Source organism: Bison bison, unplaced genomic scaffold (assembly GCF_000754665.1).
Source record: "Bison bison bison isolate TAMUID 2011002044 unplaced genomic scaffold, Bison_UMD1.0 scf7180017864295, whole genome shotgun sequence".
Taxonomy (NCBI): Eukaryota; Metazoa; Chordata; class Mammalia; order Artiodactyla; family Bovidae; genus Bison; species Bison bison.
This window is the reverse complement of record NW_011494867.1, coordinates 1,624,719-1,651,445: the sequence shown is the minus strand read 5'-3', so window position 1 is coordinate 1,651,445 and position 26,727 is coordinate 1,624,719. Positions and strand designations below refer to the sequence as shown.

The window sequence follows — 26,727 nt, the reverse complement described above, 5'->3', positions numbered from 1 at the left end:
CCAGCATCACTCTTCACTTGCTAATTTGTCAGCTTTTATTTCACTTCATTTAAGGTTCTGCTCAAATGTGACTTCCTATGAGAAGTCCTGTCTAAAAACAGCTCCCCTGTCAGTCTCTATCCAGTTACCCCACAGTGTTTTTTGAACAACTCCATCACTACCGGCCATGCTATTGGCCGGTATTGGTCTGTTTCCACCATTTGAATGTGAGATCTGTAAAGACAGAGATTCTTGATTCATACTGTAGTCCTAGTACTTAGAACAGTGCCTGGCGTATAGGAGGTGTTCCGTAAATATTTGTTAAATGGACAAATGAATGAATGAGTGAATCTCCCTCCATTTCAACCTGTAACAAATTTGATGTTGAATCCAGGAAAACATCAGGATTCTTATCTGGTGATTTCCAGGGTCCAAGGACTACCAACTGGTTACGTGGTCCCGGGATCAGACCTTGAGAATGTGGCGAGTGGATTCCCAGATGCAAAGGGTATGTATTCAGTGTTGTTGTGGAAGAACGTTAACGGGATATGCCAGAAACTTAAAAGATGTGGTAGTTGCAGAAGTTAGAGGATACCGGATAGATGTTTAATATGTACTGGTTGGTTGGCCAAGTGGCTTGGGTTTGCTACACTGAGGCTTTGAGGTCTTCAGGAGCCAGCTTCAGTATCAGAACTTCAAGGATGCAAAGCCTCTGAATGTCTTTTTTTCCTCTTGGCCTGGTCTAAGATAGTGTGGGTTGGAGTACTGAGAAGGTGGCTTGGGGGCATTGTTTCTTTCTCTCACAAATGGGCTAGGAAATCTACCCTGGCACAGGGCAGAGTCCTCCACATTCATCAGCAACACCTGTTATGTGAAGCCCTTTCCAGTTTGTGCCCCATAAATTGTATCTGTGCTTACATGAAACACCATGGTCCCAGGTGTAAACTGCTTTCGTGGCCCTCACTTTGCTCTGCCCCGTTATGGGGTTCTGTCTTCTCTTCCAGTGGCAAAGTTCCTTGAAGGTGGAAATGATGTCTCACTTATATTGCATCCTACACAGTGCTCTTGCCGAGACAGATTTGCTAAACTGCTTAGTACCAAGTCACTCTTGAGCATTTTGGTCAAACATCATCATCTTACTGCTGTTTAAATTTTTTTCCTCCAGAAAGTACCATATGCTCCAAATGCTTTTAGGTTATATTTTTGCTCTTGGCTGGCTCGATAATTCCATCAAGACTTGAAGTTTAAAAGGTTTTCTGAGATTTTCAAAAACTGTGAGCCTGATAAAACATTTTCTGGGGTAGAATAATAGTCTATTTTCCTGTGTGTTTAACCAGGGAGAGTAGGGTATGGGCAAAACCCATTTTGATTGTATTGGTTTGGGGCTGACATTTCTCTCCTTTGTGATTTCCATTTCTGGAGTCAGAACTTAGCCAAACATGACGATCCTTTCCACTGACTTCTCTAGACCCAGATCCTCTCCCCTCTGTTGCAGCTTTGTGCAAATGACATCTTAGATGGTGTTGATGAGTTCATTGAAAGCATTGCCCTTCTCCCGGAACCAGAGAAGATCCTTCACACCCAGGACACAGATCACCAGCACAACTCCAGCCATGGGGAGGAAGAAGGTAATTGGTCACACTGATGTTCTAGGTATGGTGCCCCTCTCTGCATCTCTGAGTTGTGGTAGATACCCCAGAACTGCTCTCTGAATCCATTTCGGAAATGTTTTCCAACAAGTGACCCTGTCTCTCCTGCTAGTCTTAAAGGAAGACCCCCCAAGCAGTCTCCTGGAGGAGAAGAAATCAGAGCAGCTGGGCCTGCCTCAGACTCTGCAGCAGGAGTTCTCTCTGATCAACGTGCAGATCCGCAATGTGAATGTGGAGGTGCTCAGGTTTTCTGTCTCTCGCTTGCGGTTGGTGGCCAAGGGGACTATTTCAGCCATGATTTGGGCTAGCAAATTGCTTTTCTGCTTTAACAGGGCAGTCTCTGTCCTTGCTTTCTTGTTTCGGTTTTGTAAAGAAATAATTAACTGTTAACTAACGACTGTTAGTTGTTCAGTTGTGTCCGACTCTTAGCAACCCCATGGACTGTAGCTCACCAGACTTCTCTGTCCATGGAATTTTCCAGGCAAGAATACTGGAGTGGGTTGCCATTTCCTAGTCCAGGGGATCTTCCCAACCCAGGGATCGAACCCCTGTCTCTTGCGTCTGCTGCATTGGCAGGTGGATTCTTTACCGCTTGCTCCACCAGGGAAGCCATTCCCATCTGTTCTAAAGAAAGAAATGTTTACAAATACAAGTTTTTTTCCCCTTCACGCTATTGCGCTATCATAAGATGAACTAAGGGATAAACGGATGCTCGTATGTCTTAAAATCTCCTTAGATGCTCCGACACTTCATTTGACCCTATGTGAAGGTGCTCAGATCTGGGAAGGTTTGGTGTTTTGGCGGAGGCTGCTGGTGAAGTTAATGGCAGGGCTGAGTTTGGAAGCCAACCTTATTCTCCCAGGTTCTTTGTGCTTGCCTTATCAGGTGGTTATTTCCTTGGTGGTTTAGATTCATAGTAAGGAGGTGACCCAGCCTCTTTGTTCATTTAACTTGGAGAGGTTTATTTACATTTTTCCTTTAGGGCGGGTATTGAAACACTTGGCTTCAGAGAACTGAGTCTCTGTGAAGGAGGTTTAAACTTGATTGGCTTTGCTTTTGCCCAGACTCCATTAACAGTAGGCCTGGGTCTGCGCGCTTAGTTGTCTCCTTTGGCCTTTAAAACAGCTCTGAAGTAAGTGGTCTTATCCCCGCTTTACGAACGAGGAAACAGGGACACTAAGAAATGAAGTAACCTGTGCGAGGTGAGCAGGTGTTTGAATCCCAGTCTCCAGGTTCCCCGCACGTGTGGCTCTTTTCACTGTCCCCCAGCTGCCGTCTCTAGTTGGCGCTACAAGAAATTGAAAGAGATAATGGCCTCTCTGCTGGATTGGTTATCTCTGTCAGCTCAGTTTCTGTTCCCTCTGTCCCAGCTGAGAACAGTTGGACTGTCCAGTGATCTAGTCCAAGATCACTTTCCCAGGACTGCTTTTTTAAAATCACTGGAAGGTACTTCCCTGGTGGTCCAGTGGTTAAGACTCCGTGCTTCTGCCGTGATGGGCACAGGTTCGATCCCCGGTTGGGGAACGAAGATCCCACATGCTTCGACGCACAGCCATAAAAGAATATAAAATAAAACAGAATAAAATCACATACCACACAATCCCCCCTTTTAAAGTGTGTAATTTAGTGGTTCTTAGTACATTTACAAACCCATGATTTACAAATCATCACCACTGCTTTCAGAGCGTCTTTCATCATCGCCAAAGAAATCCTACATCCCTTAGCAGCATCTCCCTGTTTCCATTCTCCCCAGCACCTGCCTGATAGACACTCATCTTTTTTCAGTCTCTATGGATTTTCCCAGGAGTGCTTTTAACTTGAGTCAGGTTTTTAACATGCTTTGTTTTCCCATCTCAAAATAAATATAACAAGTTTCAGCCTATCTCACAGCTTCGAGATAAAGCTTTTCTAAGTCAAAACACTTTGAGCTTATTAAATCAGTGCTAAAATTAAAAATCCATTTTGAAAATGAGTTGTCCACATCTTCACTATTATTTATCTTGGGAGACTCTCACCCTTGACTCTGTTACCAGCAACCTAGAGCATTCCGTTACTTTACTTAAACCTGTTTGCCTCTGAAGACCCTTTGCAGTTCCCTTCTAAAGCAGCTCTTGATTTGTCGCCCGCAGATGGACGCAGCAGACAGGAGCTGCACAGTGTCCGTGCACTGCAGCAGTCACCGCGTCAAGATGCTGGTGAAGTTCCCCGCGCAGTACCCAAACCACGCGGCCCCCTCCTTCCAGTTCATCAACCCCACCACCATCACGTCCACCATGAAAGCGAAGCTGCTCAAGGTGGGCCTCTGTGTGTGCGAGTTCTCCTTGATGCCCCCTGGGTCTGAGTCGAGTAGTAAAGTTGAATGAAAACACCTTTGTTAAGATTTGGACGTCATCTGTCTTTCCTCATGTCAGTGTTAACAGTTGTATTCTTTTTGTGTAGAAAATCCCCAGTGTTGTTTCTTAATCTCTTTGGGTCATGGACCTACCTCCCCTTTGAAAGTCTAATGAAAATCATAGACCCTTTTGCAGAAAAACTAGCACAGATGTTGCATGTAACTTTAGAAATAGTGCATGTAAATAATAGGCAGTTTTGTAATTGCATATAATCTGCTCACAGATCTCATTAAAGCTATGAGATCCCAGCTTAATACAATACGACTTTGTTTATTTGGAAACTATAGGCAAAATATATTCTGAAGCTACAAGATAATTTCTAATCAGAAAAAAAGTATTTCAGGTCATTAAAAAAATCTGTTCCATAAGAGGAGATGTCATTTAGAGTGAGGCTGGCTTGCTGGACAAGTTGGGACAAGTTAAGTGGGGTGTATGATATGACTGTGGTGCCTGAATGAAGGGTAATAGCCTTGTTGCAGTAGGGGGACCCCTTCCAGGGCCTGAAACTGGTCTCTTGTCTAACACTTGGAAATGAATTGTCCGAGGAGACACGTGCTGACAAAGCAAAAGATTTTATTGGGAAGGCGCGCCCGGGCAGAGAGCAGAAGGGTAAGGGAACCCAGGAGAACTCCTCTGCCACATGACTTGTAGTCTTGGTTTTATGGTGATGGGATTCGTTTCTGGGTTGTCTTTAGCCAATCATTCTGACTCAGAGTCCTTCCTGGTGGTGCACGCCTTGTTTAGCCAAGATGGATGCAGTGAAAAAAGATTCTGGGAGGTGGTCGGACACGTGGTGTCTCCTTTTGACCTTTCCTGCACTCTTCTGGTTGCCGGTGGCTTATTAGTTCTGTGTTCCTTACCAGGACCTCCTGTCATAAAACAGCTCATGCAAATGGTTACTATGGTGCCTGGCCAGGGTGGACAGTTTCAGTCCATGTGATTCCACTAACAGCCTGGCGTTTCATCTTGACCTGGATAGGTTCGGAAACTTGATTACTTCTGTGTCAGTTCACACAGAGCTGATCAGGTGGAATCCTCATAAAAATGCTCCTCAAGCTAGGATGATATACCTTCTTCGATCTGAGCAGCATCATATGTGAAATCAGTGAAAATGTCCTAATGACACCAGCTTGACCTGATTGCTGTTCCTTTTTTGCCTGGTTTGTATTATACTCACTTGATTGTTCCATCTTCTTGGGGTATGATAGGTAACCAGGAAACTTTTTAAGCTTCGTAAGAGTCTCTGAACGGAGAAGGCAATGGCACCCCACTCCAGTGCTTCTGCCTGGAAAATCCCATGGATGGAGGAGCCTGGTAGGCTGCAGTCCATGGGGTCTCTGAGAGTCGGACACGACTGAGCGACTTCACTTTCACTTTTCACTTCCATGCACTGGAGAAGGAAATGGCAACCCACTCTAGTATTCTTGCCTGGAGACTCCCAGGGATGGGGGAGCCTGGTGGGCTGCCGTCTATGGGGTCGCACAGAGTCGGACATGACTGAAGTGACTTAGCAGCAGCAGCAGCAGCAAGAGTCTCTGAAATGCTAATTACTCAGGTTTTGTGATATTTGACATCTTGTCCTTGTAATCTGAACAGTTTGTTACTCATTTGAACATATAAAAAAGAGATTTTTCTATTGGTATAAAATGATAGGATAAGGAAGTGTTTTAAAGGTCTAGTCCAGTGGTATCCAATAGAAATGAAATGTAGACTGCATGTAATTTTCAATTTTCTAGTAGCCATCCTAAAAAAAAGTAATAGGTAAATTAATTTCAATAATATTTTTATTTAATCTAGTATATCCAAAGTGTCATCATATCAACATGTAAGCAATATAAGAATTATTGAAATAGCTTTCTTTTTTTTCTTCCTTTCTTATACTAAGTCTGCAACTTTTGGTGTAAGTTTTGTGTTTACAACACATCTTGATCCAGACTGGCCAAGCACACTTCGTGTGCTTAGTAGCCCCATGTGGGTAATGACATCGTGTTAGACAGCCCAGGTCCAAATTTACATGCCTATCTTCAGTATGTGTGTGTCAATTTATACCTATAGCTGCTGCTGCTGCTAAGTCGCTTCAGTCGTGTCCGATTCTGTGCAACCCCATAGACAGCAGCCCACCAGGCTTCCCCATCCCTGGGATTCTCCAGGCAAGAACACTGGAGTGGGTTGCCATTGTATTCTCCGATACCTATAGCACGTACTTTAAAATGTCAGATTTTATATTTTTAAAGGATCAAAAAAAAGGTACTTTCTAATTTTCACTGAAGTGACATCTGGGAATTCGCTGGCAATCGAATGGTTAGGACTCCATGCTATCACTGCCAAGGGCTTGGGTTCAGTCCCTGCTTAGAGAACTAAATCCCACAAGCTGTAAGCGCAGCCAAAATAAAACAAAAAAGATGGAATCTATTCCCTCTGTCATGTATGTATCACTTTGAACCATTTTCAGTTCAGACTGGAGGATGTTACTTCTAAGTGGTACTGAGATTTCTCATGGAGGAGGGTGGGACTGGGGGAGAGCCAAGGAATAGAATTCACTATTAAGGAAGAATGGTCATTCTAATACAAGAAATGTGCCATCTCAAAGCCAGCATGTATTCGTGCCCTGGCAAAGGAAAGGGCTTCTGGAAGAGCACTCACAAAGGAGTCTTCTCTCTGAGCCTCTTGGACAGGTGGAAAGCAGCGTGTTGTGTTGGCAGCCTCAGACACAGCCACACTCTGGTCACCGAGCATCGTCGCTGCTTCCAGTGCTTCTCACAATAAAAGCAAATCAGGAGGAAGAATGTTGCTCTTCTTGACTGTGTTTTGTTTCTTTTCTAGATCCTGAAAGACACTTCCCTGCAAAAAGTGAAACGCAACCAGAGCTGTTTGGAGCCCTGCCTGCGCCAGCTCGTCTCCTGCCTGGAGTCTTTTGTGGTGGGATCCTTGTTACCTACCTCTGCCTGGGGCTTTTGTTTCCTTTCTCCTTCCTAAAGTCCTGGGCTCCCTGATCTTGTAATAATGCATCCATTTTGTAATTCATCTTGAAGACCGATTATGGGTTTTAGTCTCTTTGACTTTAAAATTTCAGAACCAAGAAGACAGTGCTTCCAGCAACCCCTTCGCGCTCCCGAACTCCGTTACGCCGCCCCTACCAACGTTCGCCCGGGTGACCACCGCCTATGGGTCCTACCAGGATGCCAATATTCCCTTTCCCAGGACGTCAGGGGCCAGGTTCTGTGGGGCAGGTAGGTCTGTTTTGTTTCTCTGATTCTAGATTTTGAGAGAAAGAATGTCTATATAAGAATTTCCATCAGAAAATTTTTCTTAATTTCCTGAGAACTCAAAAGATTTCCGTCATAGTGTTATCTGAGCTGGATTGGCATTTGCAGACATGTTCTAAGAATGTTTAGCAGAATTATGCTCTTAACTTTTTTCACTCTGATGAGTGTGAATTTGAGTCTTGTCTCAGAATACTGAGAATGTATGTAGGAAATATAAAGCACCTGTGAAGACTTTTCCAAACCACATACATCCTTGTCTCTCCTGGATCCTAGAGATTCTTTTGGGGTGGGGGGCACTGCACTGGGTTTTCATTGCAGCACACTGGTGCTCTGGTTGTGGTGCCTGGGCTTAGTTGCCCCAAGGCATGTGGGATCTTAGTTCCCCAACCACCCACATCCCCTGCATTGGAAGGCAGATTCTAACCACTGGACCACTAGGAAAGTCCCGATCCTGGAGTTCCTGATCTTTGTCTTAAGTACGGCTGCAGTCATGAGCCCGTGCAACTTAAAATACTATGTCGTATCCTTCAAGTATGTTGAAGTAGAAAAAAGATTAACCAGTACTGTCTTAGGATTTCCCATGAGCAGCTCAGTGACCATCTGTGATGTCTCCTTTGACAGGGTATCTGGTGTATTTCACAAGGCCCATGACGATGCACCGAGCAGTCTCTCCTACCGAGCCTACTCCGAGGTGAGTGGGAGATGCAGGCATAAGCTACATTCATGGGCCAGAAGTGAGCAGACATGTGGGAATTTGCTTTTGGACAGTTTGTGTTAGTTATAAGCAAGTGCTCATTATAAAATTTATTCCCAAAAGATTAAGGTTCATTAAAATGCACCTAAGCTGAGATTTCTACTATTAAGTTACTACTGGGAGGAATTGGTTGATAAAAGCTGATAAAAGTGTGTTTGTCAAAACAAGGCAAATGTTGTTTTAATGTGCTGTCCCCGTATTATCAGATAAAGTATTATCTGAACGTTAAATAAAACTACAAAAATAGCAAAAGAGATTATTTATAGTCCCATAACACTACTAGGGTAAAGTGTACCGTCTGGTGGCTCAGATGGTAAAGAATCTGCCTGCAATGCAGGAGCCCCGGGTCAATCCCTGGGTTGGGAAGATCCCCTGAAGAAGGGAATGAATGGTTACTCACTCCAGTATTCTTGCTTGGAGAATTCTGTGGACAGAGGAGCCTGGTGGATATAGTCCATTGGGTCACAAAGAATTGTACATGACTGAGCAACTAACACTTTCACATTTTTCTTTCAAAACTAATTGATCATTCCTAACATTACCACACATGTGTAGTGGATGTGCAGCCAGCCATCCCTAAAATCAGTCTATAACCTTGTCATTATACCAGAAAGAAACTTTGAATTCCTTAGGGGGTCACCCTAGTTCCCAAGTCCCCTTCCTCTAGCCCTGGGCAAACACTTGTCTACTTTCTCTCTACGCTGCTGCTAAGTCGAGTCAGTCGTGTCCGACTCTGTGCGACCCCATAGACGGCAGCCCACCAGGCCCCGCTGTCCCCGGGATTCTCCAGGCAAGAACACTGGAGTGGGTTGCCATTTCCTCCTCCAATGCATGGAAGTGAAAAGTCAAAGTGAAGTTGCTCAGTCGTGTCCGACTCTTAGCGACCCCATGGACTGCAGCCCACCAGGCTCCTCCATCCATGGGATTTTCCAGGCAAGAGTGCTGGAGTGGGGTGCCATTGCCTTCTCCTTTTCTCTCTATAAATTTGCCTAATTCTGGACGGCTCATATATATGGCATTATATATGTGTTCCTTTGTTACTGACTCTTTTCACTTAGTGTATTTTTAAGGGTCATACATGTTGTAGCCTGTATCAGTTATTTCTTTTTATTGCCAAATAATATTCCATCACATGTGTATATACCATATTTTATTTATTCACTCAGACCAGTCAGCAGACATTGGCATTATTTCCACTGTTTGACCATTACAGATAATGCTACTATGAACATTCTGTAGAGATTTTTATGTGGATATGTATTTTTTCATTTTTCTTAGATATATACTTCAGAGTTGAATGACTGTATCATATTGTAAATTTTTTTCTTAATTAATACACTTTATCTTTTAGAGCAGTTTTAGGTTCATAGCAAAGTTGAATGTAGAGAACACATACCCCTGACCCCATGCATTTACAACCACCCCCATACTAGTGGTTTTTTAACTTAAATATTATGCCTAAGTCTTTTGATTCTGCAGTCTGATGGGCAGAATAATTTGGAAACACTCTTGCTACAAACACCTGGTTATATTGTATATGATATAATTAGCAAACTTAATAATTAGTAGCTAAGCTAACAAGAAAGTTCATGAGCAGATGCTACTGCTATCCTGGGAATTTGCCTGTCTCTGCAGTAACTCAGGCAGATGAGAAATTGGCCCCACAAGAACTGAGAGTTAAATGCAAGAGAAGCCCCTTCATGACACCAGGTTCGTTATTCCAAAGGTTGGACTAGAAAACAATCACCTGCTCTTAAAGGGAAACTACAAATATCTGTATCTGAACTTTGGGTCAGCAGGAAAATGTTCCAGTTAGAACGTTTTTTCCTAACAGTTTTTTGCTGAGGTATAATTTAGGGTACACAAATGTGAAGTCTGTGCCTTAATGACCAGCAGTCAGATCAATATATAGCATTGCCCTCACCTCTCCCCAAAAGTTCCCTAGTCCCTTTACCTAGAGGAAACGACTCTTCTGCTTCCATCACTGAAGTTTAGTTTTGCCTGTGCTTGAACTTCATCTATATAGAATCATGCAGCATGTAATATTTTATGTCTGGCTTCTTTTGCTCAACTTAATGTTTTTAAAATTGATTTCTACATTATTGTGTGTATCAGTAGTTCCATTGTATGACAGTAATATAATTTGTTTATTCATACTCCTGTTGATGGACATTTGGATTATTTCCAGTTTTTATTTTTATTGTATGTAGACCTACACATACAAGTCTTTTAATGTACATGTGTAATAATTTCTCTATCCAAGAGATCTCTAGGTCATAGGATACGTGCCTGTTTAATTGCCAAAAAGTCTGTTCCTAGTGGTTGTGCCATTTTATACTCTTCAAGCAGTGTTTCAGAATTCTGGCTATTCATATCTTCTCGAAAACTTGGTGTTTTTAGCCTTTTCAACTTTAGCCATTGTGGTGGTGTGTAGTAGTATTTCATTGTACCTTTAACTTGTGCTTCCATGATAATGACTAATTGTAATAGAGTGGCAGCTCTTAATATGCTGCCTTGGTGCAAGCTGTAACCCCTCTCCTTGGTTACCTTGTGAAGGTTCCTGTGGGCCCTTTAGTGGTCCTGCTCAGTCGTTGGTTGGTGCCATATTGGGCCCCTCCCCCAAGTGACCAAGTGTCAGTGGGTGACCGTTGGTGGTCCTGCTCAGCCATTGGTTGGTGCGCAGTGGGCCCCTCCCCCAAGCGACCAACTGTCAGTGAGTGACCGTTGGTGGTCCTGCTCAGCCATTGGTTGGGGTTGCAGTGGGCCCCTCCCCCAAGCGACCAACTGTCAATGAGTTACTGTTGGTGGTCCTGCTCAGCCATTGGTTGGTGCGCAATGGGCCCCTCCCCCAAGCGACCAACTGTCAGTGAGGGAGTGTCAGTTGGTTCATTCAGCCAACAGTCAGCAGAGTGGTGGTCGTCAGGCTGAGTGACGTAAGAGGCAGATCCCAGTCTTCTTCCTGGAGCCCTTCAGCTCACCCACTGGCCTCCGGCCCAGGCCTTGAGGTGGCAGTGAACCTCTCCGCCATTCCTGCCTCTGGGACCTAATGTCAGCCACAGTCCGTGTAACCTGGCCCCGACCATTTGGGAGGCCTGAGGAGCCTGAGGGCCCGTTGGGTCCTGGGCATCTGACTCCCTCAGCAATGACAGCTGAGGACCTGGCCCTGAGGGAGCCACCAACTGAATATACCTCCTCTTAGGCAGGACCTGGGCCTCAGAGAGTAAAAGTTTTGCTGAGAGACTGTGATCTTTCTTGTCAGAACAGAGCAATGACACCCGACTCCAGAACTCTTGCCTGGAAAATCCCATGGACGGAAGAGCCTGGTAGGCTGCAGGCAATGGGGTCGCTAAGAGTTGGACACGACTGAGCGACTTCACTTTGACTTTTCACTTTCATGCATTGGAGAAGGAAATGGCAACCCACTCCAGTGTTCTTGCCTGGAGAATCCCAGGGACGGGGGAGCCTGGTGGGCTGCCATCTATGGGGTCTCACAGAGTTGGACACGACTGAAGCGACTTAGCAGCAGCAGCAGCAGCAGCAGCAGCAGTAGAGATTTACAGGAATGTCGTTACCTGACCTCAAGAACACAGGATCTAACACCAAGAAGTTTGCAGCAACTGACCCCTCCTCTCCCTCACTTTTCCTGTAAAAGGGTTTTACTAAGAATTCTCGGGGAATTTGGGGCTTTTAAGGGATGAGCCGTCCATCTCCTTGCGGGACCCTCAGCAAATCTTTCTCTGTTTCAAACTCTGACATTTTGATATTGCTTGATCTTGCTGTGCACCGGGCACGTGGACTTGCATTTCAATAACATAATGGTTCATTGTTGATGTTTGTTGATGTTTAGTTGCCAAGTTGTGTCTGATGCTTTACGACCCCATGGACTGTAGCCCACCCGGCTCCTCTGTCCATGGATTTTCTAGGCAAGAATACTAGAGTGGGTTGCCATATCCTTCTCCAGGGGATCTTCCCAACCCAGGAATCAAACCCATACCTCCTGCATTGGCAGGCGGATTCTTTACCGCCGAACCACCCGGGAAGCCAACATAATGATGGTGAACAACTTTCGTGTGCTAATTGACCACTTGGTTATCTTCTTTTGTGATGTGCCTGTTCTAGTATTTTGTCTAGTTTTTTTAGATTATGTTTCTTATTATCTGTTTGTGGTAGTTCTTTATCCATTCTGATTGCAAATCCTTTGCTGGGTGTATATATTGATTTTCTCCTAGTCTGTGACTTGTCTTTCTCCCTCTTTAATGATTTTCATTTATTAGCAGCGTTTAATTTTACTGCAATTGTTTATCACTTTTTAAGTGTTAGGGTTGGTGCTTCTGTGTCTTGTCTAAAAAAAAATGTCTGCCTACCCCAAGGTCATAGAAATATTGTGTATTCCCTCTTAAAAATTTATAGATTTAAATTCCTTATATAAGGTCTGTAATTAATCTCGAATTAATTTTTGTGTATGTTGTGAGGTTGAGGGGAGTCACAGGTTTTGTTTTTTTTTTTGCCTTCAGTAGAGATAGATAGTTGTTTTACACATATATGTAGCACCATTTATGGAAGACATTTTGCTCTTGTCAAATTTGCATTGATACCTTTGTTGAAAATCAATTGACCATATGTTTTGAATCTATTTCTGGACTGTATTTTCTCTTTGATTTGTTGTTTTCTCCTTTTATGCCAACACTACAGTGTCAGTGTAGGTTTGTATAGTAAGTCTTCAAATCTGGTAGTTAAGTCCCCTAACTTTATTATTCTTGTATAGGATTGTATAATTTCTATAAAAATAGGAATCAGCTTACTGGTTTCTACAAAAAAAGTCTGCTCATGTTTTGCTTGAAATTGCATTAATTCTGTAGATTAATTTGGAGAAAATCAACACTTTAACAACATGAAATCTTGTGGTCTGTTAACACAATGTATTTCTCTATTGTTTTCAATCTTCTTTAATTTCTCTCAGCAATATTTGTATTTTCAATGCACATCTTTAAGTGTGTCCCTAGGCATTTAATGTATTTTGATGCTATTGTAAATGCAGTTTTAAAAATGTTTATTTTCCAAATGTGATATAAAGAAATACTATAGATTATTGTAGATTGACCTTGTATTTAAATACACTTACTAGTTTAAGTAGTTTACTCATTTCTCTGACTTTTCTGTGTATATAGTCATAGAAACATTCTCTGCTTCTGCAGATAAAGCAGTTTTCAGTTCTAAAATTGCTATTTGGCTCCTTTTTGGAGTTTCCATCATCCCCACCCTGTTATATCCGTCTTTTCCTCCTGATTTCATCAAGTGCTAAGAATGGCATCACTTAGAACCATGAAAAGATTGAAGAAGCCAGTATGGATAACCTTGCCTTTTCAACCACAGATCTCTCTCGGCCCTGTCTGCCTATCACACTGGCTTGATTGCACCCATGAAGATCCGCACAGAGGCCCCTGGGAACCTCCGTTTGTACAGTGGGAGCCCCACTCGCAGTGAGAAGGAGCAGGTCTCCATCAGCTCCTTCTACTACAAGGAGCGGGTAAGTGGCTGAGCCATGGCCTTTGATACTTATTCCTTCCTAGACTCTTGTTCTTGGCCTCCCTACCTACCACACACAGCACCTATTAATAAATTAGTGATCCCCCTGTGGTCTTTCCCTTTCATACTTGGTGTGGTAGAGAAAGACCATTGCTTTCTTCCTTTGAGTTGGTTTTAGCTACTGTAAATTGTGTGGGTGTGGGAGAGTGGGTGACTGGTTGTATAATCCATACTCTTCCCTCCCTTTAACCTTGTCTTTGTGATGCCCGTTCATGAAGTTGATTCCCATCCTTTCAGAATCTCGTAGCTTCAGGTCTTTCTGGGTATTCTGATGTTTGTTAGCAAATTTCAGGATGCTTCAGTAGGCTTGGTATCCTAATATATTTGTAACTTCATAGTTGTGGGAAGTTTTAAAGTTGACCTCCAAGAGATTTTATACTTTTAGTAAGTCTGCACTGAAGTACCCATTTGAATGGACCACTTTATACAAAAATCACCTGAAACTGTCTCTTTCTGTTCCTGACTTCTTAAGGAACTCATTGTCCCTAAAGTAGCTATTAAGCTGTCAGAAACCTTTGGTGACGAGAGTGTAGAGAATGTCAGCAGAGCGTGGGAATGATTCTGAGGACTTTTTGTGTTGTCAGGTTGAGTCTGGCTTAAACCAGCTTTTAGCTGACATGATGTATTAATTGGTTACCACTGAATTACTCACAAACTCAGTCCTTAGTAATACTTTGTTGTTCTCTCCTGCTAATTGAGAAATGATAGATTGACTATAATTAAAATTTTGGTTTTTGAATTATTTAAAATAAAACCCCAATTTCCAGCAAGTGTTAGAGGTGTCTTCACTTCAATTGCAGTGTAGTGTCTCACCTTCTTGGTTTGCAAGATAGTTGGCTGTCTCTGATTTGGTCGGGTCTTAGGGCTGTATGTAACAAATGAGTGGCAGGAACTGATGCCTTGAGACATTACTAGAATTGGGCAAAACCTTCAGTCCAATAGGGAAAATGATTTTTTGTTGCCTTTCTGGCCAACTCCATAGTCCCCTTCTTTGCATCACTGATGGAGTTCTCCACTCTCCCCCCACAACCCAACCCCCACAACTGTTCACGGACCTTCTTAGAACACTTTTATCTTCCCGGGTGCTTTACGTTCAAAGAAATCTTTTTTCTTTTTCTGCAAGCTAGCAGGTAACTGGTGAGATGCTTTAATAAATGGATTGGAACTAAGGCATTTTATCATTGATGTAATAGCCAAACAAACTCACGATTGGATACGTTTGGGGATTTTCTTTAGCGTCAGAGCCAGGCTGAGGAGATCTTTTAGTCAAAAAGGCAGTTCTGAATTCCCTTTCAGATCACAGCGTGCACCACTGATGCTTGGGTTCAAAGGGGGCAGCACAGGTGGACCAGCACTTTTGGCCTGAGATAGTGTGTAAGGTTGTGTTTCATCAAGGTAGCTCCAGTTCCAAGAAGGGGCCTCTCCTAATGCAGAAGCATTTGTAAAGCCTACTATATGTTTTTGATGGTCTGACCTCTTTTATGACAAAAGCCGTAATTTTGAAGAGGGAATATATAACTAATTACCTCTTATCAGACAGGATCTGGATTGTGACATTTCAGATTGGGTTGATTCCCAGTGTGTTACTTCTCCCCAGAAAATGGGCCACCGTAGTCCTCTAGGATGACTGCCTGGAAAATCCCATGGGCAGAGGAGCCTGGTGGGCTGCAGTCTATGGGGTCGCTAAGAGTCGGACACGACTAAGCGACTTCACTTTCACTTTCCTGCATTGGAGAAGGAAATGGCAACCCACTCCAGTGTTCTTGCCTGGAGAATCCCAGGGACGGCTGCCATCTATGGGGTTGCACAGAGTCGGACATGACTGAAGCGACTTAGCAGCAGCAGGATGACATAGTGGAGAAGGCAATGGCACCCCACTCCAGTATTCTTGCCTGGAAAATCCCATGGAAGGAGGAGCCTGATGGGCTGCAGTCCATGGGGTCGCTGGGAGTCGGACACGACTGAGTGACTTCACTTTGACTTTTCACTTTCATGCATTGGAGAAGGAAATGGCAACCCACTCCAGTGTTCTTGCCTAGAGAATCCCAGGGACGGGGGAGCCTGGTGGCTGCTGTCTATGGGGTCGCACACAACTGAAGCGACTTAGCAGCAGCAGCAGCAGCAGCAGCAGCAGCAGCAGGATGACATAGTAAATGGTCTCTGAATTATACTTCAGACAGTGGCCAAATAAAATAGGGAGAAATCGTTTTATTATAATTTCATATGAAACTATTGTATTGATGTATAACATGTACAGAAAAGTTTGCAAATCATTGGTATATATTTCAGTGAATTAACAATCATACAGGCCAAGAAATAGACTATTCTAGGAACTCTAGAAGCCCTGGGGGAGGAAGGCACATTTTAGTGGATGACGTATAGTAATTATTAGGAAACTGCTGATATTTAAGCTTTTTTGACCTTAAGAAAAGGTTTCATGTGGTTCCAGTTAGTAAGTTAAAATCAGTTAGTAATAACTGGTCAGGCAGTTATTTTGTGATGAATCTGAAATAAATTCATAAATTCTCCTTTGAAGCTTGTTCACATCCATCCCATTCACATGGGGCATAGGGGAGGAATTAAAGGTATGAAATATGCCGCAGTATCATGCATAGACCATCTTATTGTCCTCACAGAGAACGATAATGGTTGTATCCCTCAAGGAGTATTTTCTGATTCTCGGTGTCTAGTTTCAAATGTCAAATCATATCACTTTTATTACTTTAGTCCTGGAAATGATCCCAGTTTACTAAATGTTTCTGTGCTTGTCTTCATTTTTAGCCCAAATTTTATCTCATACATACTTTTATTCTTATTTAGATCTCTACACCTGAGAGCTTTAAATGAATAAGAATAAAGGAAAGGAATATAACTCCATTAAAGTATAGCATTGAAGGAATTATAGAGTATTTTGGAGATTGAAGAAAAAAAAATCTCTTCAAGCTGTTGGGGACTGGTATTCGTTTCACTTGTTTTTGTGTGTTTTTAACCTTCCCTACTTAGGTCATCTTGTTTTATCACCCAAAGGTTTCTCCAGATGGAATTCCAATGTTCACTCTTACAATTTTTTTAAATGTAAGAGAAGTTTAAAAAAAAGGACACATTAAATTTCATAAGAAGTTAGAAAGCACAGAGAGATACTAACTTTCATTTGATAACTGGACCATTTATTAATGGCTGATGAATTACTGTTTATTCTTAGAGTAAATCAGAAGGCCCAGAACCTAAGATAAACATTAGGCATTGCCCTGTAAACATTAAAAAAAATTTGTAGCCTCCTACATTTGCTTCAGTTGATGTCACTAAAATAGCTTTAATGTAAACAACTGAGGAGGTCCTGGTTAATAGAATAGTTTCTGATTTCCTGAAACAGTGTTGTGTGCTCCCAGTTTCACACTGATGCTTGAGTTGTTAGCAAGAGCCTTCCTTTCCCACAGGCTCTTGTTTCCTCGTGGCACCCCTCTGAGGATGGTCCTGGAGTCCCAAGATTGAAACTCCAGTCTCCCCAGTGGACCCCAGCCACACCAAAAACAGTTCAGTGTTGAGTCTGTTGAGGAACTTCTTCCTGTTTAGGAATGAGAATCTTCTCGCACATACATGTGCTCTTGAAGGGGAAGCAGAGCTCTCTACCTGTTTCTTACAATCTTAATTCTCATAGGAGAACCACAGGTCTCCATTGTAGTTCCTCTATCAGAGCTGTATGGACATCAGCCTCCTAATATCTTGAAACATGTTTCGGACTAAAGAACAATGATGTTGAAGCTGTGTGTGGAGTGTGATGGGTTGGGGGGTGGTTGAGGGCTTCAAGTACTGCTGTGCTGAGGTTCAGGTTTTTCAGTTGTTCCCAGCCAGAGTTTGCAGTATATTATGGTAGTTTGAATCCATCAGATGTGTGGGAAGCTTTCATTTTATTCTATATTTTTTCCCTTTTAATTTTCTCGGTGTTTTTCTTCCCTCCTCCTGGGTGTAACGTTTTCACGCACAGATGTCTCCTCGCTCTGCCCGGCGACGTTGGTCCATACAAGCAATTAACGACTTCCCGGTACTGTGCGCTGTCAAATGCTCTTCTTAACTAATCTTGTCTCTGCCCAAAGGCCCAAGAATAAAATGCCACCTGCCTGGCTTTGAGGAACCTGAAATGACAGGCTGGCTGGTCTTTAGGACCAGCATAATCAATTTCTCACTCTTAGGAGTCAGGCCCCAGGGACTGCTCCTGGTTCTATCAGTTTCAAATAGTTGAATACTGATATCACTAAGGATTGTGAATAGACTTCTTTGAAAATGAAGCTAAATGCTAGATTTCTTGGGAAGAACCCTGATGATAAGCCTTTAGTTCACCTGATTTCACTTGGAGTATTTGTATAATTTCATAGAGCTTGCAAAAGCCCACGTTTGGCATGGCGGGGCAGCAGAGGAAGATGTAAGAGGCTTCTGCCATTCTGTCTCTGTTTTTATCGTCTTGCTTATCGAGTTCAAAGAGGGAAGTGCCCACCTGCTTCCTTGGCGTGACACTGAAGTGAGATTTTAATCCTTCGGGAATTTCCTGGAACAAATTTTTTCCCTTGCCATCAATATTTTGCATTGCCAGTAGAACTTCTGCAATGGACATCTTCTTTTCCTTTTCTCTTGCTGACTCTCTCCTCTTCTGTCTTCCTCTCCCACCCGCTTCGTGTTTCAGTCCTGCCATAGTGACCTCAGGCTGTGCAAGGCAGCAGTCTTGAGGCTTTTGTGTAAATTTCCTCACAGGGGGATCATCCCGTAGCCTTTTCATATAAAAGCCGGTTGAAATCAGGAACCCTGATTAGCAAGTGCCGCTGCTGCCCAATACCTTGGAGGTGGAGCCGCCTCTCTGGCCACCTTTCCTCAGAGAGCCTGTGCTACCAACCCAACTGCTGTGTTTCCACTGATTTTCCAGGAGTCCCTGCTCCCGCTGCTATTTAAATAGGAACTCATTTTGACTCACTTCCCACTCTGCTGATTATTATGCATTGTTGATGGGGTTGCTGCGAAGCAGTTGGTGGCTTATTCTTGGGCTGTTTTACATTTAACCCATTTATTGGCATCAATGTTGCCTCCGATTGTAGCAGTAACACTGGTGGTTCAGTCGCAAGCTGGCTATTGGTTGTCATTCAGTGCTCTCTGCACCAGTGCCTCCCTCCTCGCCCCTCTCTTCCCCACCCCAGTCCTCGCTGTCCTCTTTCCTCTAATTCCATGAACACCTTCTTGGTCTGTTCAGAGGAGCATCCCGGTCTCATTGTGTGATAACTTGTCTGTCTTGCTTTGTCTCTCCTCCCTTGATCCCTGCTCATGAAATCTGTGGGGAAGGGGTGTTTTCTATTGATGGGGCATTGAGATGACCTAAGAGAAGTGCAGAGTCCTTTGCCTCCCAGAGGTACCGATTTTACTGCACAGAAAAGTATCCACATTTAAGCCCATCAGAGTGGGACTGGAGCAATGCAGGAGGTTTAGGGGGCTTTGGGGCCCAGTACCCTTATCTCACCTGGAAAGGTCAGCCACACCTCATCCCAGTGTATCATGATTGTCATCACCGGATAGTGACTCAGACCAGATAGATTATCCTAAAATCACCAGCAAGATACTAGGGCAAATAAGTCATGGGGAGGTGTGGATAAGATATGAACCATTTTTCTTGCCAAAGCACTGGAGGGAACACCCTGAAACACTGTCTGTGCTTGTTAGGGAGCAACAGGGACCTAGGCCCTGACACCTGATTTGAGATCTACTGCATCTTCCTTTAGGCAGCCTTGTTGGATTTGAATCCCTAGAATAACTGGCCCAAGACAGGATTACTGAGTGGCCTCGTAGCCTTAATGGGAGATAGCTCATATTTTAAAACCATCAACCCCACCTAAAATTAAAACAAAAAAAATTTGTGACACCTCCCCTTTAAAGATTTTTCAATAATGTTTTCTGGTTATTCTTGCTGGATTAAATGAACAAAAAGAGCTGTCCCTTTACTGTCTCTGCAGTTTGATTCTTGGTGGCGACTGTCATTAGGGTGATCCTGTGTTAGGGACTCTCCTTCTATTATAGGCTCAAAGGCATCTTATGTAAAGCATTCCCTGTACATTAGTATAGATCAAACAGAGAAGCACCTGGAAACCTCTCAAGAAATTGATAAGAAAGCCCCAGGAAATACAGACTGTGATTTCTGTAATTCAGTTATGGGTAGTTGCAGAAAGTTGCCCAGACCACTGTCTTTGCATTTTCATCAAGGACTAATTGATGACTCACATGGACCTGTTTCTACCTATTTTATCCAAGACTGCAAATGGGAGAAGAGCCCTGAAGCATCTCTTTGGACCCTGAGTTTTCTTCTCTCTGAATGTGTCCAATCCTAACAAATCCCAAAAGGAAATTAAACAGTTTGAGGTACAGGCTTGTGAGCCCAGCCTGGAACACAGCAACTTTGTCTGAGCCCGATAAGTGAAGCCTGATAGCCTCAGGAGCAGTTTGCCTCTGACCGTCTCCAGCACACTGCTCTGACTCCGCAGAGCTCAATCCAGTGCTTGACAGAGAAGTGTCTTTACACGTGCATAATTAGAAGACAGTGTGTTGAACAGGCCTCACTAGAATCAGTTACTGATCTCCTTATATACAGAAATAGATCTATTTTTATATGGACCAGAACTGTTTATGTATTAACAGGTAGCTTAGGACTTAATTCCCCCACCTTTTAAAATCATACTTTTAAAAATGGTTAACAAGTATGGGCTTAGCAGCCTGACACCTGTGGTCAAATCTCAACTCTAGGAGTGTACAGTCTTGAGTAAGCTCATGTCCTCATTGGTCAAGTCCGGGACTCTCTTATTTCCCAGGTACCGGGTCCCGTGTGTCCGTTTTAGGGAAGCCTCTGGGAAACAGGACAGTTGCTTGTGGTCTTCTTCCACGTCCATCACTCAGGTCCCTCTGCTCAAATATTTTTGACATTCTGAAATTGATTCTTTGCTAAGAAAACATTCTTACATGAACTAGTCTATTTGTAAATGAATCACTCTGGGCACATGGACCTTAATTATTATTATGCTTTCATTAGGTTTGCTTAAAAAGTCAAGAAATTGTGGATGTTTCAGTGTGGTCTGAACGCTGCAGACCCCATCCCTCATGAATCCTCCATTGACTTCCACTGTTCAGTTAAACGGAGCTGGCATGAAATTCTCAGTTGTTGACGGGCTTCTTCTTTGCTCTTTGTAATAAGGAGCTAGAGTCAGTGCCTGGAAAGCAGTGTTAGAAGCCTTTTGACCAACCCAGAAGACTCAATTAGATGGATCCTAGTTGGCTCCAGACGGAAACTGTTGAGTGTAAATGTTTTTGGTTGTTTTTTCTGCCTTAAAAAAAAAAAAAAAAAATCCAGTACCCTAAATCTCACTGGAGATGACTGATTATGTGGGATCTTGCAGGTGTGTCATTTCTTGGGATTTTTAAACTCCCAGAAACCTGGATAAAAGTCACAGTGAAGTGAGTTTGTGGCCTTAGGCCCTGCCTGTTCTAGTTAACTGTCTTGTTCTGTCCTGTCACTGCTGGGTTGGACATCGAGTATCCCTCCCGAAAACCAATCCTAGTGCTCAGGGCACTCGTGACTGCATGGGCTTATGTCAGTGAATGCTCCCTGGCTCCAGCCCATCCTGACAAGCTCTTTGGTCATTAGCACAATTACCCCTTATTTGCACCCACATCAGGATTCTTTAGAAAATAAGCTGGGCCAACAAAGAATTGAAGGGCTCCCTGCTAATAATAGTTGTAGCTTCTTGTATTGCAGAATAGTGACTTGTGTATGGATACATAGTATTAATAACTGAACTGCTTCTAAAACCAAATGGGTTGAGGTTGATAGAATATATGTTTATAGATGTGTATCCAAACTGATAGCATATATGTTTACAAAGTACTATGAAGAATTCAGATACTTCAGCTAAAGGTCTGCTTTTACCTGTCATGCACTGACTCTAGGTTTCCTAGATTTAGTAGGTTCCATGCCACTTACTGATCCTATAGAAAATTACATGCATTGGACAACTTTAGGGGTTAGATGGGACATCAGTGGTTAGAAATGCCTGAATATAGACCATGACTGATTTATGGGAGAGTGGTTATATCGAAATCACTGGTAGAAAAGGAATTTATCTGTGAGTCATCTAAGTAATTATCTAACCTACATGCCCGAGAGTTTATGGACATTTAGAAAAATTAGAGATTTTTAAATTGCACCTTTCCAGGTGACACTTTGCACTCTCACCTTTTCATTGTCTGTTGATTAACCTTGTGAGATTGGAACACAGAGCTTGTCCTGAGGCCAAAGTTACCAAGTGAGCGAAGAGAGAGTGACCAGAGCCTGCATTTACCGCAAAAAAGAAACATGCTAGGGGTCACCCTGAGCCGGGGCATTGGCAATAAGACCAGTAAACCTTGCCCTGGTAATACAACCAGGCCCTTTCCTGAGCTCCTTTTGCCTCCTTCGTTAATAAATATGTCACTTCCCTCCTGAGTTGGATCACTTAGTTGACCTCCTTTCTAACTTCTGGAAATAAAATAGAATATTGCTCCCTTGGCTGGTCGTCATTTTGAAGATACCAGATGGGGCTACACTCTCATAATTCTCATTCTCTAAGACATCTCTCATTTCCCACATACAGACTTCTCTGCAGGCCTTTGGAGGGAAGGCTCTGGGGAAATAGGATAATTGCTCCTGATCTTCCATGTTCATTACCCAGGTCCCTCTGCTCAGGTATTTTTGACATTCTAAATGATCGCTTTTAGAAATAACTCAGATCTGCTAGGAAAAACAGGGCAGTTCTCCTTGAAACACTAAGTTTCTGTGTCTACCTCCCATAGACGAAGGCTTGCAGATCCTACACTACTGTGTCTGAATTAAATTTCAACAAGCTTGATTAAAGCTATCTGAAAAGGAAAAAAAAAAAAAAAAAACTTTGATTAATTTAAAGCAAGAATTTTGAACCTAGGACTGAACCCAACCTTAAAAGTTGCTCTTCTCCCACATTTTTGTGGTCTTATACTAACATATTTACCTGCTGTTCTTTCTTTCTTTTTTAAATTTTGGCTTCAAGGTATTTATTTTTGAGCACCTGCAGAATGTATATAGCATTGCAGTAGGTGCTTATTTTACTGTTAGGGTTTTGGACCATGAGCTCAATGCCCTTTGTCATCCTTTTTATTTCCTACAGATGCTGATTCATTTAATTGTGGGCATGATGCAATGCAAAGTCTCTGCAAATTACCAATGACCCAACAATGATGTGCTCTGCAAGTGTAGGTTTCCATTCATTAAAGTCCCCATTAGTTATATCTTGTCATCTCCCCCAGAAATCAAGGAGATGGAAAAGTAAGCGTGAAGGATCGGACTCTGGCAATCGACCAATCAAGGCTGCTGGGAAAGTGATCATTCAGGATATAGCTTGCCTTCTTCCAGTTCACAAGTCATTGGGAGAACTATACATGTAAGTTCAGAATTTCAACTATGCAGTGCTTCTCACTTAGACATGAGTATCAGAGTTGTTCATTTTATTTTTTGGCTGCTCTGTGTCTTGTGGGATCTCGGTTCTCTGACCGGGGATTGAACCCAGGCTACCGCCATGAAAGCCCAGAATCCTAACCATTAGGCTGCCAGGGAGCTCCCTATTTATTTTTTGAGGTATTGGAATCTTTTCTTCAAGAGCAGTTTTAGGAGAAGTCCAGTGCATTAGCTTTCTTCTGCTGGATAGCGAAATTACCACAGACCTAGTATTTAAATAACACTCATTTATTATCTCACAGTTCCCCTGGGTCAGGAGTCTGGGCTTGGCTTACCTCGGTCCTTGCTCTGATCTCCCCAGACTAAAGTCACGAAGTTGCTGGGTGGCAGTTTTAGCCAGTGCTCAGGGTCCTCTTCCAAACCCGTGGAGGTTGTTAGCAGAATTCAGTTCCTTGCAGCCAAAGAACTCAGGGAATTTCATCTTCTCAGAGACCAGCAAGAGTTTCTCACTGATGCTTCAGCTTCTTTCTAAGGTCTCGTCTGTTTAGGTCAGGCCCATCCAGGAGAATCTCCCTTTTGACAATTATGGGAGTAATATCACATCAGTATTTACTGGTCTCACCCCTATTTAAAGAGATGAGAGATCTGCTTTATACAAGTACATACAGCAATCTTGGGTACAGTCTTAGAATTCTGCCTCCTGTTCTCAGTATGTAAAACATTTAATAGCAGAGCCACTTTGGTTGAAGGGAGGTGGGAGGTGAGTGACAGGCACACAGAGGCTGGTGGCCTGTGGTTCCCCTTCTTCCAGAACTTGAATGCATAACAAAAAATATTTCTTTTGTTGTATGTACAGAGCACATTATCCCTTGTGTTAGAAACTACAGTTGGTATTATACACATTTAAATCAAGTTTTATTCAACCCTTAAGCCTAGGGAACTCCCCAGGAAAGCTGGCTGGCAAATTGGTCTTTGAGTCTGGCCTCTTTTCCTGACTTCAAAGAGGTGAGCAATTTCACCTTCCCCGGGCCTGAACTCACAGTGTAACATCAGCTGTGATGTTGGGTAAGGTAAGGTTTTACTGCATATTATGTAGAAAAGGAGCTTAAGGCCAATACAAATAAAACATTTGAGTGACAACCTAAAGAGGCAGTTTTTAGTTTATTTGTTAAGTCGGAAGTAGTTGATTTAGACGTCAGTTAGAAAGCAGCTTTTTAATTCCTTTTAAATTTCAGACTGAATGTGAATGATATTCAAGAAACGTGTCAGAAGAATGCCGCTTCTGCCTTACTTGTTGGAAGGAAGGATCTTGTCCAGGTATTTTCCATCCCTTTTGTTGGAATTCTGGATTTTTCTTTTGGAGCAATTTGTATTCACTTTATGGTTGTGGTTTAGTGACATTTTAAAGTGTGCCTCCTATTTTGTAAATTTTTTCCCATTTTCTTTGCCAAACTCTAGGGCTATTGCAACTTCCTAAATTCCTTGGATATTTCTCTTATTAGTGCTTAGTTGAGAAAGTCCTAAAGCATTTACTAAGTATTTTTGTAACAACTCTTTTCTAGTGCATGGTGATGGTGAATAAATTTGGATATCTTAATCTTTGCCATTTGCACCCTCAGTTCTTTTTCGTTTTTACTTTTAAAAGTGCATCATTTCATACAAGGTTTACAAAGGCAGTCCTTAAGATGGAGATATGTTGAGCCCCAAAATACGCTGTTATATTACAGAATTTCAATTCCCTTCGTCTCTGCAGGTGCGCATGAGTGCGTTAAGCATGCTGCACCTATGTTGCTGGGCTTTTTGTTGGTGGTGGTTTTCCTTTCTTTTTTGGCCACATTGTACAACTTGTGATCTTAGTTTCCCGCCAGGGATCGAACCCAGGCCCTCGGCACAGAAAGTACAGCGTCCTAACCACTGGACCATAAGGGAATTCTCAGTGTCACTATTTTTTTTAAATAGTTTTATTGAGATTGTAGTCCAGAGACCATGCAATTCACTCATTTAAGATGTACCATTCCATGGCCTCAGTATATTCACAGCATTTTGCAGTCATTACCACGAGCAATTTTGGAACATTTCCATTACCCTATAAAGGCTCACTCCTCCATCCAGCCTTTTCCAACCACTAGTTTGCATTCTATTCCACTCTTTATTCTTTAGTGTGCAGATTAGATTGAGCGTGGAAACTACTAGCTGTTGTCCTGTCTGCTTAGTTTTTTCCTTGTAACCTTCCAAATGACCCAGGACTAAGGCCTTCCCTTGATTTTTTTCTTTTTTTTTAAGTTTTTTTTTTCCTTTCAGTATTTTTTTCTTTTTATTTGATGTGGACCATTTTTAAAGTCTTCATTGAATTTGTTACAATATTGTTTCTGTCTTATGTTTTGCTTTTTGGTCCCAAGGCATGTGGGGTCTTAGCTCCACAACCAGGATGGAATCAGCACCCCCTGCTTTGAAAGGCAAAGTCTTAACCACCAAACTGCCATGGAAGACCCTTTCCCTTGATTTTTATCTGATTGAAAAATCTCTAAGATTTCCTTTTGTCTCCTACTAAACACTATCAAGTCTCAGCTTCAGACCCTTTTAAGTAAAACTTACAGTCATGAATTTAATGTTTTTCTTTAAGAACCGAGCCACCTAAAATTCTGCAAACATTGAGAAGGCAAAACAAAGTACTGGAACTAGTGAGGAATTTCTAACAGGAAGTGTCAGCCCAACTCGGCTCTACTCTGCTCCCTCGTGGTGTAACCCTGGGCAAAGTATTTCAGATTCTCTAAGCCACTGTGTGTATTTGTAAAATGAGACCTGGAAGAATAATTACCTCATAGGGTTGATAAGAAGATTGGTTTACATTCTAGAAAGACATTCTCTGAGGAAAAATTACTTCCTACAGTGTTTTGTTTTTTTCTCTTTTTCTTTGAAATTTTCAGTACTTTTATGGCAGAGTTGATTTGGAAGGTCAGGCTAGTCCAAGTGAAGTGAAGTGGAAAGACCCTTTCCTGGGGCTCAGACACACCTGGATTTACATCTGGGCTCTGTCCCTTTCATGTTGTGAGATCCTAGGCAGCTGCCTAATCATTTTGAACTTCATTTCCTCAACTCTAAAATAGGAACAATACTTCTGCTTCTGAGGTCCTTATGAGAACTCAGTAAGGTAATATATGTACAGTTTCCATGCCTGTGTCTCATAAGTGTAAGTATCCAATATGTGGCAAATGATTGCTGCTATTCTTGCAATTCCAGTCATCTCTGTGGTATGGTCTTGCTTAATGGGCTGGGAACGACATCAATGCTAATGCTTGGAGAGTTTTTTTAAATTTTTTATTCACGTGCTGAAGATGATATGTAACCTGCTTTGCAAGAAAGATTTGCAGAAATAAACCTAAGTATCAACTATTTCCATTGAAGGCACTTAGGAAACATGTATTATAAATGAGGAAATGATGGGCCCAAGTTGTCAGCCAGAATAGTAAAAGTCCTTTCTTATCCCAGAAACCTCTGAACTTCTTCCAGCAGCCATCCAGCTGGGCCATTGATCATAGAAATGAATGTTTTTCATTTGAGCCAATACTCATGGGTGTTATTGGAGCCACACAATTTAGTTGATTTTTTT

General features: G+C 42.6%; 1 protein-coding gene across 3 annotated transcripts in view; it reads left to right on the top strand.

Annotated features, from left to right (window-relative positions):
- The window catches only part of WDR59 (WD repeat domain 59), an 80,781-nt gene that overhangs the window by 42,174 nt on the left and 11,880 nt on the right, over positions 1-26,727 (top strand). For 2 of the 3 annotated variants that reach the window (XM_010850740.1, XM_010850742.1), the window contains 11 exons: positions 408-487; positions 1,475-1,607; positions 1,741-1,865; positions 3,758-3,922; positions 6,845-6,940; positions 7,095-7,251; positions 7,909-7,978; positions 13,415-13,568; positions 17,613-17,669; positions 22,970-23,103; positions 24,353-24,434. In XM_010850740.1, the coding sequence (XP_010849042.1) occupies positions 408-487; positions 1,475-1,607; positions 1,741-1,865; positions 3,758-3,922; positions 6,845-6,940; positions 7,095-7,251; positions 7,909-7,978; positions 13,415-13,568; positions 17,613-17,669; positions 22,970-23,103; positions 24,353-24,434 (1,253 nt within the window). The remainder of the gene's footprint in view (positions 1-407; positions 488-1,474; positions 1,608-1,740; positions 1,866-3,757; positions 3,923-6,844; positions 6,941-7,094; positions 7,252-7,908; positions 7,979-13,414; positions 13,569-17,612; positions 17,670-22,969; positions 23,104-24,352; positions 24,435-26,727) is intronic. The other variant, XM_010850741.1, reaches the window with a different exon arrangement.